Below are 21,613 nucleotides of genomic sequence, written 5' to 3' on the forward strand. Positions count from 1 at the left end.
GAACTCACTCTGTTTCTCTTGACTCGGAACTCACTCTGTTTCTCTAGACTGGGAACTCACTCTGCTTCTCTAGACTGGGAACTCACTCTGCTTCTCTAGACTGGGAACTCACTAGACTGGGAACTCACTCTATTTCACTAGACTTGGAACTCACTAGACTTGGAACTCACTCTGTTCCTCTAGACTTGGAACTCACTCTGTTTCTCTTGACTGGGAACTCACTCTGTATCACTAGACTTGGAACTCACTAGCCTTGGAACTCACTCTGTTTCTCTTGACTGGGAACTCACTCTGTATCTCTAGACTGGGAACTCACTATGTTTCTCTAGACTGGGAACTCACTAGACTGGGAACTCACTCTGTTTCACTAGACTTGGAACTCACTAGACTTGGAACTCACTCTGTTCCTCTAGACCTGGAACTCACTCTGTTTCTCTTGACTGGGAACTCACTCTGCTTCTCTAGACTGGGAACTCACTAGACTGGGAACTCACTCTTCTCCTCTAGACTTGGAACTCACTCTGGTTCTCTAGACTGGGAACCCACTCTGTTTCTCTAGACTGGGAACCCACTCTGTTTCTCTAGACTGGGAACTCACTCTGCTTCTCTAGACTGGGAACCCACTCTGCTTCTCTAGACTGGGAACCCACTCTGTTTCTCTAGACTTGGAACTCACTCTGCTCCTCTAGACTTGGAACTCACTCTGTTCCTCTAGACTTGGAACTCACTCTGCTTCTCTAGACTGGGAACTCACTCTGCTTCTCTAGACTGGGAACCCACTCTGTTTCTCTAGACTGGGAACCCACTCTGTTTCTCTAGACTGGGAACTCACCCTGTTCCTCTAGACTGGGAACTCACTCTGTTCCTCTAGACTGGGAACCCACTCTGTTTCTCTAGACTGGGAACCCACTCTGTTTCTCTAGACTGGGAACCCACTCTGTTCCTCTAGACTGGGAACTCACTCTGTTCCTCTAGACCTGGAACTCACTCTGTTTCTCTTGACTGGGAACTCACTCTGTTTCTCTTGACTGGGAACTCACTCTGCTTCTCTAGACTGGGAACTCACTAGACTGGGAACTCACTCTTCTCCTCTAGACTTGGAACTCACTCTGTTCCTCTAGACTTGGAACTCACTCTGCTTCTCTAGACTGGGAACCCACTCTGTTTCTCTAGACTGGGAACTCACTCTGCTTCTCTAGACTGGGAACCCACTCTGCTTCTCTAGACTGGGAACCCACTCTGTTTCTCTAGACTTGGAACTCACTCTGTTTCTCTAGACTTGGAACTCACTCTGCTCCTCTAGACTTGGAACTCACTCTGTTCCTCTAGACTTGGAACTCACTCTGCTTCTCTAGACTGGGAACTCACTCTGCTTCTCTAGACTGGGAACTCACTCTGTTCCTCTCGACTGGGAACCCACTCTGTTTCTCTAGACTGGGAACCCACTCTGTTTCTCTAGACTGGGAACCCACTCTGTTCCTCTAGACTGGGAACTCACTCTGTTCCTCTAGACTGGGAACTCACTCTGCTTCTGTAGCTCCACTGGGTTTTACTGCTTCTTTGTTGTTCTCTCTCTACCCCCCCCTCTCTCTACCCCCCCCCTCTCTCTCTACCCACGCTCTCTCTCTCTCTACCCCCCCCTCTCTATCCTATCTCTCTCTCTCTCTCTACCCCCCTCTCTTTGTCTCTGTCTCTCTCTCTCTACCCCCCTCTCTCTGTCTCTCTCTCTCTACCCCCCTCTCTTTCTCTGTCTCTCTCTCTCTACCCCCTCTCTCTGCCAGGGTGGCACAATGGAAGCAGTTACTCACTGAGTGACTGGTGCTCTCCTCTCTTCTCTGATCGGAGTAGACTCTCTGTCACTGTCTGTCTCTCTGTCTTGTCTTCCTTCTCACATGTCTTGTCCAGCTTCTAGACATGTGTTGTTGTTGTGTGACCTGGTCTAGTGGTCTGTGTTGTTGTGGTCTAGTAGTCTGTGTTGTTGTGGTCTAGTAGTCTGTTGTTGGGGTCTAGTAGTCTGTGTTGTTGTGGTCTAGTAGTCTGTGTTGTTGTGGTCTAGTAGTTTGTGTTGTTGTGGTCTAGTGATCTGTGTTGTTGTGGTCTAGTGGTCTGTGTTGTTGTGGTCTAGTAGTCTGTGTTGTTGTGGTCTAGTAGTCTGTGTTGTTGGGGTCTGTGTTGTTGTGGTCTAGTGGTCTGTGTTGTTGTGGTCTAGTAGTCTGTGTTGTTGTGGTCTAGTGGTCTGTGTTGTTGTGGTCTAGTAGTCTGTGTTGTTGTGGTCTGTGTTGTTGTGGTCTAGTAGTTTGTGTTGTTGTGGTCTAGTGATCTGTGTTGTTGTGGTCTAGTAGTCTGTGTTGTTGTGGTCTAGTAGTCTGTGTTGTTGTGGTCTAGTAGTCTGTGTTGTTGTGGTCTGTGTTGTTGTGGTCTAGTAGTCTGTGTTGTTGTGGTCTAGTGGTCTGTGTTGTTGTGGTCTAGTGGTCTGTGTTGTTGTGGTCTAGTGGTCTGTGTTGTGGTCTAGTGGTCTGTGTTGTTGTGGTCTAGTGGTCTGTGTTGTTGTGGTCTAGTGGTCTGTGTTGTTGTGGTCTAGTAGTCTGTGTTGTTGTGGTCTAGTGGTCTGTGTTGTTGTGGTCTAGTGGTCTGTGTTGTTGTGGTCTGTGTTGTTGTGGTCTAGTAGTCTGTGTTGTTGTGGTCTAGTGGTCTGTGTTGTTGTGGTCTAGTGGTCTGTGTTGTTGTGGTCTAGTAGTCTGTGTTGTTGTGGTCTAGTGGTCTGTGTTGTTGTGGTCTGTGTTGTTGTGGTCTAGTACTCCGTGTTGTTGTGGTATAGTGTTCTGTGTTGTTGTGGTCTAGTAGTCTGTGTTGTTGTGGTCTAGTGGTCTGTGTTGTTGTGGTCTAGTAGTCTGTGGTCTAGTGGTCTGTGTTGTTGTGGTCTAGTGGTCTGTGTTGTAGTGGTCTGTGGTCTAGTGGTCTGTGTTGTTGTGGTCTAGTGGTCTGTGTTGTTGTGGTCTAGTGGTCTGTGTTGTTGTGGTCTTGTGGTCTGTGTTGTTGTGGTCTAGTGGTCTGTGTTGTGGTCTAGTGGTCTGTGTTGTTGTGGTCTTGTGGTCTGTGTTGTTGTGGTCTAGTGGTCTGTGTTGTGGTCTAGTGGTCTGTGTTGTTGTGGTCTAGTGGTCTGTGTTGTTGTGGTCTAGTAGTCTGTGTTGTTGTGGTCTAGTGGTCTAGTGGTCTGTGTTGTTGTGGTCTAGTGGTCTGTGTTGTTGTGGTCTAGTGGTCTGTGTTGTTGTGGTCTAGTGGTCTGTGTTGTCTAACCACGCATTTCTGTTTTTTGTGACTGTTTCTCTGAGTTAGTACTACTATTGGCCAGACCCCTATTCCCTACATAGAGCACTACTGTCCACCAGAGTCCTATTCCCTACATAGAGCACTACTGTCCACCAGAGTCCTATTCCCTACATAGAGCACTACTGTCCACCAGAGTCCTATTCCCTACATAGAGCACTACTGTCCACCAGAGTCAAAGCACTACATTTGTTCCCTATATAGTGCCCTCTGGGTCCTGGTCCCATAATGCACTGTATATGGAAATAGGGGGCCATTTGGTAGACAGCAAGTGTGTGTGTGTGTTAGAATCAGTGAGCTTGTCTCCGAGCCACGTCATGCCTAACAGCGTCCATGTGTCTGTGTGTGTTGCCAGGAGCAACGGAGTCGCCAAGGAGACGAGTCGTTGCTCCAAAAAGCTCTGGAGGAGAGTAAACGAGAGGCGGCGTCTGGTGGAATTGGGGTAGGAACAGTTAACACACCGTACTACTCTATGTAACCTACAGTATATAACAGTTACCACACCGTACTACTCTGTATAACCTACAGTATATAACAGTTAACACACCGTACTACTCTGTGTAACCTACAGTATATAACAGTTACCACACCGTACTGTAACCTACAGTATATAACAGTTACCACACCGTACTACTCTGTGTAACCTACAGTATATAACAGTTACCACACCGTACTACTCTGTGTAACCTACAGTATATAACAGTTACCACACCGTACTACTCTGTATAACCTACAGTATATAACAGTTAACACACCGTACTACTCTGTATAACCTACAGTATATAACAGTTACACACCGTACTACTCTGTATAACCTACAGTATATAACAGTTACCACACCGTACTACTCTGTATAACCTACAGTATATAACAGTTACCACACCGTACTACTCTGTATAACCTACAGTATATAACAGTTAACACACCGTACTACTCTGTATAACCTACAGTATATAACAGTTACCACACCGTACTACTCTATGTAACCTACAGTATATAACAGTTACCACACCGTACTACTCTATGTAACCTACAGTATATAACAGTTACCACACCGTACTACTCTGTGTAACCTACAGTATATAACAGTTAACACACCGTACTACTCTATGTAACCTACAGTATATAACAGTTACCACACCGTACTACTCTATGTAACCTACAGTATATAACAGTTACCACACCGTACTACTCTGTATAACCTACAGTATATAACAGTTACCACACCGTACTACTCTATATAACCTACAGTATATAACAGTTAACACACCGTACTACTCTGTGTAACCTACAGTATATAACAGTTACCACACCGTACTACTCTGTAACCTACAGTATATAACAGTTACCACACCGTACTACTCTGTGTAACCTACAGTATATAACAGTTACCACACCGTACTACTCTGTAACCTACAGTATATAACAGTTACCACACCGTACTACTCTGTATAACCTACAGTATATAACAGTTACCACACCGTACTACTCTGTGTAACCTACAGTATATAACAGTTACCACACCGTACTACTCTATGTAACCTACAGTATATAACAGTTAACACACCGTACTACTCTGTATAACCTACAGTATATAACAGTTAACACACCGTACTACTCTGTATAACCTACAGTATATAACAGTTACCACACCGTACTGTAACCTACAGTAAAACAGTTAACACACCGTACTACTCTATGTAACCTACAGTATATAACAGTTACCACCGTACTACTCTGTATAACCTACAGTATATAACATTTACCACACCGTACTAACTCTGTATATAACAGTTACCACACCGTACTACTCTATGTAACCTACAGTATATAACAGTTAACACACGTACTACTCTGTGTAACCTACAGTATATAACAGTTACCACACCGTACTACTCTGTATAACCTACAGTATATAACAGTTACCACACCGTACTACTCTGTATATAACAGTTACCACACCGTACTGTAACCTACAGTATATAACAGTTAACACACCGTACTACTCTGTGTAACCTACAGTATATAACAGTTACCACACCGTACTACTCTGTGTAACCTACAGTATATAACAGTTACCACACCGTACTACTCTGTATAACCTACAGTATATAACAGTTACCACACCGTACTACTCTGTATAACCTACAGTATATAACAGTTACCACACGTACTACTCTATATAACCTACAGTATATAACAGTTACCACACCGTACTACTCTGTATAACCTACAGTATATAACAGTTAACACACCGTACTACTCTATGTAACCTACAGTATATAACAGTTAACACACCGTACTACTCTGTATAACCTACAGTTATAACAGTTACCACACCGTACTGAACCTACAGTATATAACAGTTACCACACCGTACTACTCTGTATAACCTACAGTATATAACAGTTACCACACCGTACTACTCTATGTAACCTACAGTATATAACAGTTACCACACCGTACTACTCTGTATAACCTACAGTATATAACAGTTACCACACCGTACTACTCTGTATAACCTACAGTATATAACAGTTACCACACCGTACTACTCTGTATAAACCTACAGTATATAACAGTTAACACACCTACTACTCTATGTAACCTACAGTATATAACAGTTAACACACCGTACTACTCGGTATAACCTACAGTATATAAACAGTTACCACACCGTACTACTCTATGTAACCTACAGTATATAACAGTTACCACACCGTACTACTCTGTGTAACCTACAGTATATAACAGTTACCACACCGTACTACCTGTATAACCTACAGTTTATAACAGTTACCACACCGTACTACTCTGTATAACCTACAGTATATAACATTTACCACACCGTACTAGTACCTACAGTATATAACAGTTACCACACCGTACTACTCTGTAAACCTACAGTATATAACAGTTAACACACCGTACTACTCTGTAACCTACAGTATATACCAGTTAACACACACCGTACTACTCTGTATAACCTACAGTATATAACAGTTAACACACCGTACTACTCTATGTAACCTACAGTAATAACAGTTACACACCGTACTACTCTGTAACCTACAGTATATACAGTTACCACACCGTACTACTCGTTATAACCTACAGTATATAACAGTTACCACACCGTACTACTCTATGTAACCTACAGTATATAACAGTTAACACACCGTACTACTCTGTAACCTACAGTATTAACAGTTACAACCACGTACTACTCTGTAACCTACAGTATATAACAGTTAACACACCGTACTACTCTATGTAACCTACAGTATATAACAGTTAACACACCGTACTACTCTGTATAACCTACAGTATATAACAGTTACCACACCGTACTACTCTGTATAACCTACAGTATATAACAGTTACCACACCGTACTACTCTATATAACCTACAGTATATAACAGTTAACACACCGTACTACTCTATATAACCTACAGTATTTAACAGTTAACACACCGTACTACTCTATGTAACCTACAGTATATAACAGTTAACACACCGTACTACTCTATGTAACCTACAGTATTTAACAGTTACCACACCGTACTACTCTGTATACCTACAGTATATAACAGTTAACACACCGTACTACTCTATGTAACCTACAGTATATAACAGTTACCACACCGTACTACTCTATGTAACCTACAGTATATAACAGTTAACACACCGTACTACTCTATGTAACCTACAGTATTTAACAGTTACCACACCGTACTACTCTGTATAACCTACAGTATATAACAGTTACCACACCGTACTACTCTATGTAACCTACAGTATATAACAGTTACCACACCGTACTACTCTATGTAACCTACAGTATATAACAGTTAACACACCGTACTACTCTATGTAACCTACAGTATTTAACAGTTAACACACCGTACTACTCTGTATAACCTACAGTATATAACAGTTACCAACCCGTACTACTCTGTATAACCTACAGTATATAACAGTTACACACCGTACTACTCTTGTAAACCTACAGTATATAACAGTTACCACACCGTACTACTCTGTGAACCTACAGTATTTAACAGTTAACACACCGTACTACTCTATGTAACCTACAGTATATAACAGTTAACACACCGTACTACTCTATGTAACCTACAGTATTTAACAGTTACCACACCGTACTACTCTGTGTAACCTACAGTATTTAACAGTTAACACACCGTACTACTCTATGTAACCTACAGTATATAACAGTTAACACACCGTACTACTCTGTGTAACCTACAGTATTTAACAGTTAACACACCGTACTACTCTGTGTAACCTACAGTATATAACAGTTACCACACCGTACTACTCTGTGTAACCTACAGTAGTTTGACAGGTGCGTTGTGGGAGGTGTAGTCATTGGTGTAGAGTGAGTTCAGTAGAGGTGAGACCACGCTTCGTTGCGGCGCTCCAGGTGCTGAGGAATAAAGAGTGTGAAAGGTGTTTTCCAAGCTTCACGTGTTGCGTCCTGTTGGCCAGGAAGTCAGGGATCCACTGGCAGATGCAGCTGGACACGTTCAGCTGGGAGAGTCTATCTTGTAGCAGTTCTGGGATGATGGTATTGAACGCAAAGCTAAAGTCCACAAACAATATCCTTGCATATGTCTCTGGGTTTTCCAGGTGTTTGAGGATGTAGTGTAGGCCCATGTTTACAGCGTGGAACACAGACCTGTTAGCTCTGTACGTGGACTGTATGTGGGTCGAGGTGATGGTTTAGTGATGGGACAGTACCTGTTATCTCTGTAGGTGAACTGCAGTGGGTCGAGGTGATGGTTTAGTGATGGGACAGTACCTGTTAGCTCTGTAGGTGGACTGTAGTGGGTCGAGTGATGGTTTAGAGATGGGACAGTACCTGTTAGCTCTGTATGTGGACTGCAGTGGGTCGAGGGTGATGGTTTAGAGATGGGACAGTACCGTTAGCTCTGTAGGTGGACTGCAGTGGGTCGAGGTGATGGTTTAGTGATGGGACAGTACCTGTTAGCTCTGTAGGTGAACTGCAGTGGGTCGAGGTGATGGTTTAGTGATGGGACAGTACCTGTTAGCTCTGTATGTGGACTGTAGTGGGTCGAGGTGATGGTTTAGAGATGGGACAGTACCTGTTAGCTCTGTAGGTGGACTGTAGTGGGTCGAGGTGATGGTTTAGAGATGGGACAGTACCTGTTAGCTCTGTAGGTGAACTGCAGTGGGTCGAGGTGATGGTTTAGAGATGGGACAGTACCTGTTATCTCTGTAGGTGAACTGCAGTGGGTCGAGGTGATGGTTTAGAGATGGGACAGTACCTGTTAGCTCTGTATGTGGACTGCAGTGGGTCGAGGTGATGGTTTAGTGATGGGACAGTACCTGTTAGCTCTGTAGGTGAACTGCAGTGGGTCGAGGTGATGGTTTAGAGATGGGACAGTACCTGTTAGCTCTGTAGGTGAACTGCAGTGGGTCGAGGTGATGGTTTAGAGATGGGACAGTACCTGTTAGCTCTGTATGTGGACTGCAGTGGGTCGAGGTGATGGTTTAGAGATGGGACAGTACCTGTTAGCTCTGTAGGTGAACTGCAGTGGGTCGAGGTGATGGTTTAGTGATGGGACAGTAGGTGTAGGTGATCACCTAGCTCTGTAGGTGATTTGGTGGTTGAATTAGTCAGTGAAAACAGGGGAGAGCTGGTCAGCCTAGTCTAGAGAAACAGAGTGAGTTCCTAGTCTGGAGAGACCTTGTCCGGGCCGGCAGCCTTCCTGCTGATCTGTTTCCTAAAGAGTCTGTTGACCTCCTGCTCCGTGATGACCAGGGGTGGGGGAAGGGGAGGGTAGACTGGGACAGGCTGGGGGAAGGGGAGGGTAGACTGGGACAGGCTGGGGGAAGGGGAGGGTAGACTGGACAGGCTGGGGAAGGGGGGGGGGTGAGAGGTTCCTGGGATGGCAGAAGGGTAAATGAGAAAGGAACCTGGAGAGGGAGGGGTGGGGTAAGGACGGTTATTGTCCTGGTGATTGAGGGCCCTTTGTGAGTCAAATCTGGAGTAGAACTGGTTTAGTTTATTCTGCAGTGAGGGGTGGTCTGCTGTTGGAGGAGCTTATGGTTTCTGGTTTGTTTCCGTTCCATGCCAGACAGATGAGTTGTTGTTGCTGGAGAACTGTTGCTCCAGCCTGTCTGTCTGGCTGACTTCATTCCTGACTGTAGCTTTATCTTGGCCTCTCCATAGAGGACCCTGGTCTTGCTCCTGTGGGCTTCCTCTTTGGCAGAGCAGAGAGCCCTGTGGGCTTCTCGTTGGCAGAGCAGAGAGCCCTGTGGGCTTCTCGTTGGCACTGTGAAGAGCCCTGTGGGAATCTCGTTGGCAGAGCAGAGAGCCCTGTGGGCTTCTCGTTGGCACTGTGAAGAGCCTTAAGCTCACCAGTGAACAATGGCTTGTTGTTGCTGTGTGATAGAAAAGTCTTTGATGGTATGCAGTTCTCCTCACACCCACTGATGTAGGTTGTGACCCTGTCTGTGTTGTCGTATATGTTGGCATTGTCGTCCTTCAATATGTTCCAATCCCTGGTGTCTTGCCACTCCTTTAACTCCCTAATGGCCTTGTCAGTCCATTTCCACACCTGTTTGACAGGCTTGGTGGTTTGTAAATTCTGTCTGTATGGGGGGGATGAGGTATAGGATCACATGGTCTGAGTTCCCCAGGGGAGCGTGGGGGACAGCCTGGTCTGAGTTCCCCAAGGGAGCGTGGGGGACAGCCTGGTCTGAGTTCCCCAAGGGAGCGTGGGGGACAGCCTGGTCTGAGTTCCCCAAGGGAGCGTGGGGGACAGCCTGGTCTGAGTTCCCCAAGGGAGCGTGGGGGACAGCCTGGTCTGAGTTCCCCAGGGGAGCGTGGTGGTCCGAGTTCCCCAGGGGAGCGTAGGGGGACAGCGTGGTCCCAGTTCCCCAGGGGAGCGTAGGGGGACAGCGTGGTCCGAGTTCCCCAGGGGAGCGTAGGGGGACAGCGTGGTCCGAGTTCCCCAGGGGAGCGTAGGGGGACAGCGTGGTCCGAGTTCCCCAGGGGAGCGTAGGGGGACAGCGTGGTCCGAGTTCCCCAGGGGAGCGTGGGGGACAGCGTGGTCTGAGTTCCCCAAGGGAGCGTGGGGGACAGCGTGGTCTGAGTTCCACAAGTCAACACTATAGTACTCTCCATATGGACTGTAACCATAACAGTCAACACTATAGTACTCTCCATATGGACTCTAACCAGAACAGTCAACACTGTAGTATTCTCCATATGGACAGTAACCATAACAGTCAACACTATAGTACTCTACATATGGACAGTAACCATAACAGTCAACACTATAGTACTCTCCATATGGACAGTAACCAGAACAGTCAACACTATAGTACTCTCCATATGGACAGTAACCATAACAGTCAACACTATAGTACTCTCCATATGGACTGTAACCATAACAGTCAACACTATAGTACTCTCCATATGGACTGTAACCAGAACAGTCAACACTATAGTACTCTCCATATGGACAGTAACCAGAACAGTCAACACTATAGTACTCTCCATATGGACTGTAACCAGAACAGTCAACACTATAGTACTCTCCATATGGACAGTAACCATAACAGTCAACACTATAGTACTCTCCATATGGACTGTAACCATAACAGTCAACACTATAGTACTCTCCATATGGACAGTAACCATAACAGTCAACACTATAGTACTCTCCATATGGACTGTAACCATACCAGTCAACACTATAGTACTCTCCATGTGGACAGTAACCATAACAGTCAACACTATAGTACTCTCCATATGGACTGTAACCAGAACAGTCAACACTATAGTACTCTCCATATGGACAGTAACCATAACAGTCAACACTATAGTACTCTCCATATGGACAGTAACCATAACAGTCAACACTATAGTACTCTCCATATGGACTGTAACCAGAACAGTCAACACTACCATATGGACTGTAACCAGAACAGTCAACACTATAGTACTCTCCATATGGACAGTAACCATAACAGTCAACACTATAGTACTCTCCATATGGACTGTAACCATAACAGTCAACACTATAGTACTCTCCATATGGACTGTAACCATAACAGTCAACACTATAGTACTCTCCATATGGACTGTAACCAGAACAGTTAACACTATAGTACTCTTCATATGGACAGTAACCCAAACAGTCAACACTATAGTACTCTCCATATGGACAGTAACCAGAACAGTCAACACTATAGTACTCTCCATATGGACAGTAACCAGAACAGTCAACACACTCCTCTGTATGAGCTATTTAGCGCCGACATAGTTTTGGAGGCCATAGTAGAGAGTCAAAGCATAGGTAAGGCTAAAATATATGCTGAGATGTTATATCTTATAACTCATATAACTATCCTCCTTTCCTATAACTCCTATGACTATTCCCCTATAACTCCTATGACTATCCTCCTATCCTATAACTCCTATAACTATCCTCCTATCCTATAACTCCTATAACTATCCTCCTATCCTATAACTATCCTCCTATCCTATAACTCCTATGACTATTCCCCTATAACTCCTATGACTATCCTCCAATCCTATAACTCCTATGACTATCCTCCTATCCTATAACTCCTATAACTATCCTCCTATCCTATAACTATCCTCCTATCCTATAACTCTATAACTATCCTCCTTCCTAACTCCTATAACTATCCTCCTATCCTATAACTCCTATACCTAATCCTTCCCTATCCTATAACTCCTATAACTATCCTCCTATCCTATAACTCCTATAACTATCCTCCTATCCTATACCCTCCATAACTATCCTCCTATCCATAACTCCTATAACTATCCTCCATCCTATCTCCTATAACTGTCCTCCATCCTCAACTATCCTCATCCATAACTATCCTCCTATCCTATAACTCCAATGACTATTTCCCTATAACTCCTATGACTATCCTCCAATCCTATAACTCCTATAACTATCCTCCTATCCTATAACTCCTATAACTATCCTCCTATCCTATAACTCCTATAACTATCCTCCTATCCTATAACTCCTATGACTATCCTCCTATCCTATAACTCCTATGACTATCCTCCTATCCTATAACTAGCCTATAACTATCCTCCTATCCTATAACTATCTTATAACTCCTATAACTATCCTCCTATCCTATAACTCCTATGACTATCCTCCTATCCTATAACTATCTTATAACTCCTATAACTATCCTCCTATCCTATAACTATCCTCCTATCCTATAACTCCTATGACTATCCTCCTATCCTATAACTATCCTCCTATCCTATAACTCCTATGACTATCCTCCTATCCTACAACTCATATAACTATCCTACAACTCATATAACTATCCTCCTATCCTATAACTCCTATAACTATCCTCCTATCCTATAACTCCTATGACTATCCTCCTATCCTATAACTCCTATGACTATCCTCCTATCCTACAACTCATATAACTATCCTACAACTCATATAACTACCCTCCTATCCTATAACTATCCTATAACTATCCTCCTATCCTATAACTCCTATGACTATCCTCCTACCCTATAACTATCCTATAACTCCTATAACTATCCTATAACTCCTATGACTATCCTCCTATCCTATAACTCCTATGACTATCCTCCTATCCTATAACTCCTATAACTATCCTATAACTCCTATGACTATCCTATAACTCCTATGACTATCCTCCTATCCTACAACTCATATAACTATCCTCCTATCCTATAACTCCTATAACTATCCTATAACTCCTATGACTATCCTATAACTCCTATGACTATCCTCCTATCCTATAACTCCTATGACTATCCTCCTATCCTACAACTCATATAACTATCCTCCTATCCTATAACTCCTATAACTATCATATAACTCCTATGACTATCCTATAACTCCTATGACTATCCTCCTATCCTACAACTCATATAACTATCCTCCTATCCTATAACTCCTATAACTATCCTATAACTCCTATGACTATCCTATAACTCCTATGACTATCCTCCTATCCTATAACTATCCTATAACTCCTATGACTATCCTCCTATCCTATAACTCCTATAACTATCCTATAACTCCTATGACTATCCTCCTATCCTATAACTCCTATAACTATCCTATAACTCCTATGACTATCCTCCTATCCTATAACTATCCTCCTATCCTATAACTCCTATAACTATCCTCCTATCCTATAACTCCTATGACTATCCTCCTATCCTATAACTCCTATGACTTTCCTCATATCCTATAACTCCTATGACTATCTTCCTATCCTATAACTATCCTCCTATCCTATAACTATCCTATAACTATCCTCCTATCATATAACTCCTATGACTATCCTCCTATCCTATAACTATCCTCCTATCCTATAACTCCTATGACTATCCTCCTATCCTATAACTCCTATGACTATCCTCCTATCCTATAACTCCTATAACTGTCCTCCTATCCTATAACTCCTATAACTGTCCTCCTATCCTATAACTCCTATAACTATCCTCCTATCCTATAACTCCTATAACTATCCTCCTATCATATAACTCCTATGACTATCCTCCTATCCTATAACTATCCTCCTATCCTATAACTCCTATGACTATCCTCCTATCCTATAACTCCTATGACTATCCTCCTATCCTATAACTATCCTCCTATCCTATAACTCCTATAACTGTCCTCCTATCCTATAACTCCTATAACTGTCCTCCTATCCTATAACTCCTATAACTATCCTCCTATCCTATAACTCCTATGACTATCCTCCTATCCTATAACTCCTATGACTATCCTCCTATCCTATAACTCCTATGACTATCCTCCTATCCTATAACTCCTATGACTATCCTCCTATCCTATAACTATCTTATAACTCCTATAACTATCCTCCTATCCTATAACTATCCTCCTATCCTATAACTATCCTCCTATCCTATAACTCCTATGACTATCCTTCTATCCTAGAACTCCTATGACTATCCTCCTATTCTATAACTCCTATGACTATCCTCCTATCCTATAACTCCAATGACTATCCTTCTATCCTATGACTATCCTCCTATCTTATAACTCCTATAACTATAAGGCCCAGCAACAGACTAGTGTCCTGTCCAGGGGTCAAGCTGTCTCTCACTACAGAAACAGAAGATTGTCTCCTGCTCTATAGGCCTCTCTGGCTGCTCCAAGGCTTACTTATTTAATGATTAGAACCTACGTGTTTTTTCTCTGTGGACAGTCTGCCATCATGGAGGTGTTTAATGATTAGGACCTACGTGTTGTTTCTCTGTGGACAGTCTGCCATCATGGAGGTGTTTAATGATTAGGACCTACGTGTTGTTTCTCTGTGGACAGTCTGCCATCATGGAGGTGTTTAATGATTAGAACCTACGTGTTGTTTCTCTGTGGACAGTCTGCCATCATGGAGGTGTTTAATGATTAGACCTACGTGTTGTTTCTCTGTGGACAGTCTGCCATCATGGAGGTGTTTAATGATTAGAACCTACGTGTTGTTTCTCTGTGGACAGTCTGCCATCATGGAGGTGTTTAATGATTAGGACCTACGTGTTGTTTCTCTGTGGACAGTCTGCCATCATGGAGGTGTTTAATGATTAGAACCTACGTGTTGTTTCTCTGTGGACAGTCTGCCATCATGGAGGTGTTTAATGATTAGGACCTACGTGTTGTTTCTCTGTGGACAGTCTGCCATCATGGAGGTGTTTAATGATTAGGACCTACGTGTTGTTTCTCTGTGGACAGTCTGCCATGATGGATCTGGTGGAGGTGTTTGCTGTGTCGTCTGAGGTGCCTCCTACTGCTAGTGCCAACTCTTGGATCCTGCCAGGGGGGAACGTCCGCACCCCTCTCCACCACCCCCTCCCCCAGGCCCAGGCTGCTGCTGGGCCTGGTCACCTGCCTGGGGATGGGGCAGCCTCCGACCCCTGGGACTCACTGGGTAAGAGCTGCTCCAAGCCTCTAAAGAGCTCGAACTCTAACAGCCGGTCCCAATTCACTCCCTAACCCTTCCCCTTGGCCCTACCCCTTCCTCCGATGACTGCAGATCTGAAGGGTCTGGATCATAGACACATATTGACATATATGGGGCCAGGGGGGAGGATGGGGCCAGGGGGGAGGGATGGGGCCAGGGGGGAGGATGGGCAGGGGGAGGGATGGGCCAGGGGGGAGGGATGGCACCATGGGGAAGGGATGGGGCCAGGGGGGAGGGATGGGCCAGGGGGAGGATGGGGCCAGGGGGGAGGGATGGGGCCAGGGGGGAGGGATGGCACATGGGGAAGGGATGGGGCCAGGGGGGAGGGATGGGCCAGGGGAAGGGATGGGGCCAGGGGGAGGGATGGGGCCAGGGGGAGGGATGGGGCCAGGGGGAGGGATGGCACCATGGGGAGATGGGCCAGGGGGGAGGGATGGCACCATGGGGAAGGGATGGGGCCAGGGGGAGGGTGGGCCAGGGGGGGAGGGATGGGGCCAGGGGGAAGGGATGGGGCCAGGGGGAAGGGATAGGGCCAGGGGGAAGGGATGGGGCCAGGGGGGAGGGATGGCACCATGGGGAAGGGATGGGGCCGGGAAGGGGGGGCCAGGGGGAAGGGATGGCACCATGGGGAAGGGATGGGGCCAGGGGGAAGGGATGGCACCATGGGAAGGGATAGGGCCAGGGGGAAGGAAGGGATGGGGCCAGGGGAAGGAGGGATAGGGCCAGGGGGAAGGAAGGGATAGGGCCAGGGGGAAGGAAGGGATGGGGCCAGGGGGAAGGAGGATGGAGGGAATGAGGATGGGGCCAGGGGGAAGGAAGGGATGGGGCCAGGGGGAAGGGATAGGGCCAGGGGGAAGGGATAGGGCAAGGGGGAAGGAAGGGATGGGGCCAGGGGGAAGGAAGGGATAGGGCCAGGGGGAAGGAAGGGATAGGGCCAGGGGGAAGGAAGGGATAGGGCCAGGGGAAGGGATAGGGCCAGGGAAGAAGGGATAGGGCCAGTGGGAAGGAAGGGATGGGGCAGGGGGAGGAAGGGATAGGGCCGCCAGGGGGAAGGAGGGATAGGGCCAGGGGAAGGAAGGGATGGGCCAGGGGGAAGGGATAGGGCCAGGGGAAGGATAGGCCAGGGGGAAGGGATAGGGCCAGGGGGAAGGGATAGGGCAAGGGGGGGGGGGGGGGTAGAGTCAAGGGGGGAAGGGATAGGGCCAGGGAGGGAAGGGATAGGGCCAGGGGGGAAGGGACGGCGCCAGGGGGAAGGGAGGGATATTAATGCAGCTCTATGTAGCTATAATGTTAATAAAGCTATGTGCAGCTATACTGTTAATAAAGCTCTATGTAGCTATAATGTTAATAAAGCTATATGTAGCTATAATGTTAATAAAGCTCTATGTAGCTATAATGTTAATAAAGCGCTATGTAGCTATAATGTTAATAAAGCTCTATGTAGCTATAATGTTAATAAAGCTATATGTAGCTATAATGTTAATAAAGCTCTATGTAGCTATAATGTAGTGTTTATGATCTGCTTATAGACTTAATAATAATAATAATAATAAATCCTTACCCTGTCCTGTTACTGCAGTGGAGGCTCGCTCCAACCCCGCTGTGATAGAGTCTCCCTGGATGGTTCCTCCCACCTACGGTAGCCCCGCCCCTCCTTGGGAGCGTAGCCTGTCCCCTCCGGACCCCTGGGAGACCCCGGGGGTAGTAGACCCATTCTCTATCCCAGATGCTCTTCGAACTGGCAGCCCTACAGGTGACTGGTTATCTCTGGCTCCCTATGGCTACACATGCACACACACAGAGACACAGACAGACAGACAGACAGACAGACAGACAGACAGACAGACAGACAGACAGACACAGAGACACAGACAGACAGACAGACAGACAGACAGACAGACACAGACACACACACACAGAGACACAGACACACACAGAGACACAGACAGACAGAGACAGACAGACAGACAGACAGACAGACAGACAGACAGACAGACAGACAGACAGACAGACAGACAGAGACACACACACAGAGACACAGACACACACACACAGAGACACAGACACACACACACAGAGACACAGACACACACACACACAGAGACACAGACAGACAGACACAGGCACACACACACAGAGACACAGACAGACAGACACAGGCACACACACACAGAGACACAGACAGACAGACAGACAGACAGACAGACAGACAGACAGACAGACAGACAGACAGACAGACAGACAGACAGACAGACAGACAGACAGACACACACCTGCTACCTTTCATTTAACATATGTCTATGTATCATGTAACAACATGTAACATATGTATGTACGGGCAGAAGCATACAGTACCTTCGGAAAGTATTCAGACCCCTTGACTTTTTCCACATTTTGTTAGGTTACAGCCTTATTCTAAAATTGATTTAAAAAATAATAAAAACATCTCATCAATCTACACACAGTACCCCATAAAGACAAAACAAAAAACGTTTTTTTTATTTTTATTTTTTAGAAATATCACATTTACATACCAGTCAAAAGTTTGCAAATAGTCCAGGTAGGCATTTGATTAGCTGTTCAGGAGTCTTATGGACCTAGACTTGGAGCTCCGATACCGCTTGCTGTGTAGTAGCAGAGAGAACAGTCTATGACTAGGGTGGCTGGAGTCTTTGATAATTTTTAGGGCCTTCTTCTGACACCGCCTGGTATAGAGGTCCTGGATGGCAGGAAGCTTGGGTGTACTGGGCCGTTCGCACTACCCTCTGTGTGCCTTGAGGTCGGAGGCCGAGCAGTTGCCATACCAGGCAGTTATGCAACCAGCCAGGATGCTCTCGACCGTGCAGCTGTAGAACTTTTTGAGGCTCTGAGGACCCATGCCAAATCTTTTCAGTCTCCTGAGGGGGAATATACTTTGTCGTGCCCACTTCATGACTGTCTTGGTGTGTTTGGACCATGATAGTTTGTTGGTGATGTGGACGCCTCAACCTGCTCCACCACAGCCCCGTCGATGAGAATGGGGGCGTGCTTGGTCCTCCTTTTCCTGTAGTCCACAATCATCTCCTTTGTCTTGATCACGTTAAGGGAGAGGTTGTTGTCCTGCCACCACACGGCCAGATCTCTGACCTCCACCCTATATGCTGTCTCGTTGTTGTCGGTGATCAGGCCTGTTGTGTTGTCGGCAAACTCAATGATGGTGTTGGAGTCGTGCCTGGCCATGCAGTCGTGGGTGAACAGGGAGTACAGGAGGGGACTGAGCCCCTGATGGGCCCCCGTGTTGAGGATCAGCGTGGCAGATATTACCTACCCTTACCACCTGGGGGCGGCCCGTCAGGAAGTCCAGGATCCAGTTGCAGAGGGAGGGTGTTTAGTCCCAGGGTCCTTAGCTTAGTGATGAGCTTTGAGGGCACTATGGTGTTGAACGCTGAGCTGTAGTCAATTAATAGCATTCTCACATAAGTGTTCCCTTAGTCCAGATGGTAAAGGGCAGTGTTGAGTGCAATAGAGATGGCATCATCTGTGGATCTGTTGGGGCGGTATGCACATTGGAGTGGGTCTAGGGTTTCTGGGATAATGGTGTTGTGAGTCATGACCAGCCTTTCAAAGCACTTCATGGCTACAGACGTGAGTGCTAAGGGTCGGTATTAATTTAGGCAGGTTACCTAGGTGTTCTTGGGCACAGGGACTATGGTGGTCTGCTTGAAACATGTTGGTATTACAGACTCAATCAGGGACAGGTTGAAAATGTCAGTGTAGTAACCAAAAACAGTGTTAAAGAAATCAAAGTAGTCACCCTTTGCCTTGATGACAGCTTTGCACACTCTTGGCATTCTCTCAACCAGCTTCATGAGTAATGCTTTTCCAACAGTCTTGAAGGAGTTCCCACATATGCTGAGCACATATGCTGCTTTTCCTTCACTCTGTGATCCAACTCATCCCAAGCCATCTCAATTGGGTTGAGGTCGGGTGATTGTGGAGGCCAGGTCATCTGATGCAGCCCTCCATCACTCTCCTTATTGGTCAAATAGCCCTTACACAGCCTGGAGGTGTGTATTGCGTCATTGTCCTGTTGAAAAACAAACGATAGTCCCACTAAGCGCAAACCCGATGGGATGGCGTATCGCTGCAGAATGCTGTGGTAGCGATGCTGGTTAAGTGTGCCTTGAATTCCAAATAAATAACAGACAGCAAAGCACCCCACACCATCACACCTCCTCCTCCATGCTTCACAGAAAATAGTAAAAATAAAGAAAAAACCCTTGAATGAGTAGGTGTGTCCAAACTTTTGACTGGTACTGTAAGTATTCATACCCTTCACTCAGTACTTTGTTGAAGCTCCTTTGGCAGCGATTACAGCCTCGATTCTTCTTAGTTATGATACTACAAGCTTGGCACACCTGTATTTGGGGAGCATTGCAGCACAGCTATTTTCAGGTCTCTCCAGAGATGTTCGATTGGGTTCAAGTCCGGGCTCTGGCTGGGCCACTCAAGGACATTCAGAGACATGTCCCGAAGCCACTCCTGCGTTGTCTTGGCTGTGTGGTTAGGTTCATTGTCCTGGTGGAAGGTGAACCTTCGCCCCAGTCTGAGGTCCTGAGCGCTCTGGAGCAGGTTTTCATCAAGGATCTCTCTGTACTTTTCTCCGTTCATCTTTGCCTCTTCTGAAGTCTCCCAGTCCCTGCCGCTGAAAAACACCCCCACAGCTTGATGCTGCCAACACAATGGTTCACCGTAGGGATGGTGCCAGGCTTCCTCCAGACGTGACGCTTGGCATTCAGGGCAAAGAATGTAATCTTGGTTTCATCAGACCAGATAATCTTGTTTCTCATTCTCTGAGAGTCTTTAGGTGTCTTTTGGTAAACTCCAAGCGGGCTGTCATGTGCCCTTTACTGAGGAGTGGCTTCCGTCTGGCCACTCGAACATAAAGGGCTGATTGATGGAGTGCTGCAGAGATTGTTGTCCTTCTGGAAGGTTCTCCCATCTCCACAGAGGAACTATGGAGGTCTGTCAGAGGGACCATCGGGTTCTTGGTCACCACCCTGACCAAGGTCCTTCTCCCCTGATTGTTCAGTTTGGCCGGGCGGCCAGCTCTAGGAAGAGTCTTGGTGGTTCCAAACTTCTTCCATTTAAGAATAATGGAGGCCACTGTTTTCTGGCGGACCTTCAATGCTGCAGAATTTGGTACCCTTCCCCAGATCTGTGCTCGATACATTTCTGTCTCTGAGCTCTATGGACAATTCCTGCGACCTCATGGCTTGGTTTTTGCTCTGACACGCACTGTCAACTGTGGGACCTCATATAGACAGGTGTGTGCCTTTCCAAATCATGTCCAATCAATTGAATTTACCACAGGTGGACTCCAGTCAAGTTGTAGAAACATCTCAAGGATGATCAATGGAAACAGGATGCACCTGTGCTCAATTTCGAGACTCATAGCAAAGGGTCTGAATACTTATGTAAATAAGGTATCGTTTAAAAAAAATGTATACATTTGCTAAAATTTCTAAAATTAACGGCTGTGATTTAACAAAATGTGTAAAAGGTCAAGGGGTCTGAATACTTTCCGAAGGCACTGTATATTTCTAACATATTTGAACATTTAAACATATATTTATGTACTCTCCATTAGATGGTGACTTGTTTGACGAGGCGATGGACGGAGGTCATTTCAGCCTGAACAGTCGAGGTGAGGGTGAGGGCAGCCCGGAGCTGTTTGATCTGTCTCGCATAGGGGACAGTCTGGGGGTCCCCAGCCCTCGGACCTGCCGGACCCCTGAATCCTTCCTGGGGCCCACAGGGGCCTCCCTGGTCAATCTGGACAGCCTGATACCAGCCAACCCCCCAGCCAAGACCAAGAACCCCTTCCTCTCAGGTGAACACTGAAACAGTCACTCACACACACAGACCAAAACCCCTTCCTCTCAGGTGAACACAGTTAATCATATCCCTGCTCTAAAGCAAACCATGTACCCCATCCAATTTACAAGTAAAGTGCTACTCCGTTACTTACTCAGACCTGGGGCAATTGCAGGTTGAAGTTTGCACTTTTGGGACTATTCCATTGATCCTATCGCAGCTTACTGGACAAACGTAATAATTAAGCGCAGGTTAAGTATTTAAACATTTAACGTGTACTGGTTAAAAGTGCTTCTACTGACTTTCTCTGCCCCTCCCCTCTCTCCTCCCCCCTGCTCTCTCTCCTCCCCTATCTCCTCCCCCCTGCTCTCTCTCCTCCCCTATCTCCTCCCCCCTGCTCTCTCT

At 46.0% G+C, this 21,613-nt stretch overlaps 1 protein-coding gene across 2 annotated transcripts in view; it reads left to right on the forward strand.

The window, feature by feature from the left end:
* epn3a (epsin 3a) overlaps positions 1-21,613 on the forward strand; it is a 65,993-nt gene that overhangs the window by 41,343 nt on the left and 3,037 nt on the right. For both annotated transcript variants that reach the window (XM_038987122.1, XM_038987123.1), the window contains 4 exons: positions 3,683-3,769; positions 15,124-15,319; positions 16,932-17,105; positions 20,982-21,224. In XM_038987122.1, coding sequence (XP_038843050.1) covers positions 3,683-3,769; positions 15,124-15,319; positions 16,932-17,105; positions 20,982-21,224 — 700 coding nt within the window. The remainder of the gene's footprint in view (positions 1-3,682; positions 3,770-15,123; positions 15,320-16,931; positions 17,106-20,981; positions 21,225-21,613) is intronic.

The sequence above is a fragment of the Salvelinus namaycush genome, chromosome 3 (genome assembly GCF_016432855.1).
Source record: "Salvelinus namaycush isolate Seneca chromosome 3, SaNama_1.0, whole genome shotgun sequence".
In the NCBI taxonomy this organism is placed as follows: Eukaryota; Metazoa; Chordata; class Actinopteri; order Salmoniformes; family Salmonidae; genus Salvelinus; species Salvelinus namaycush.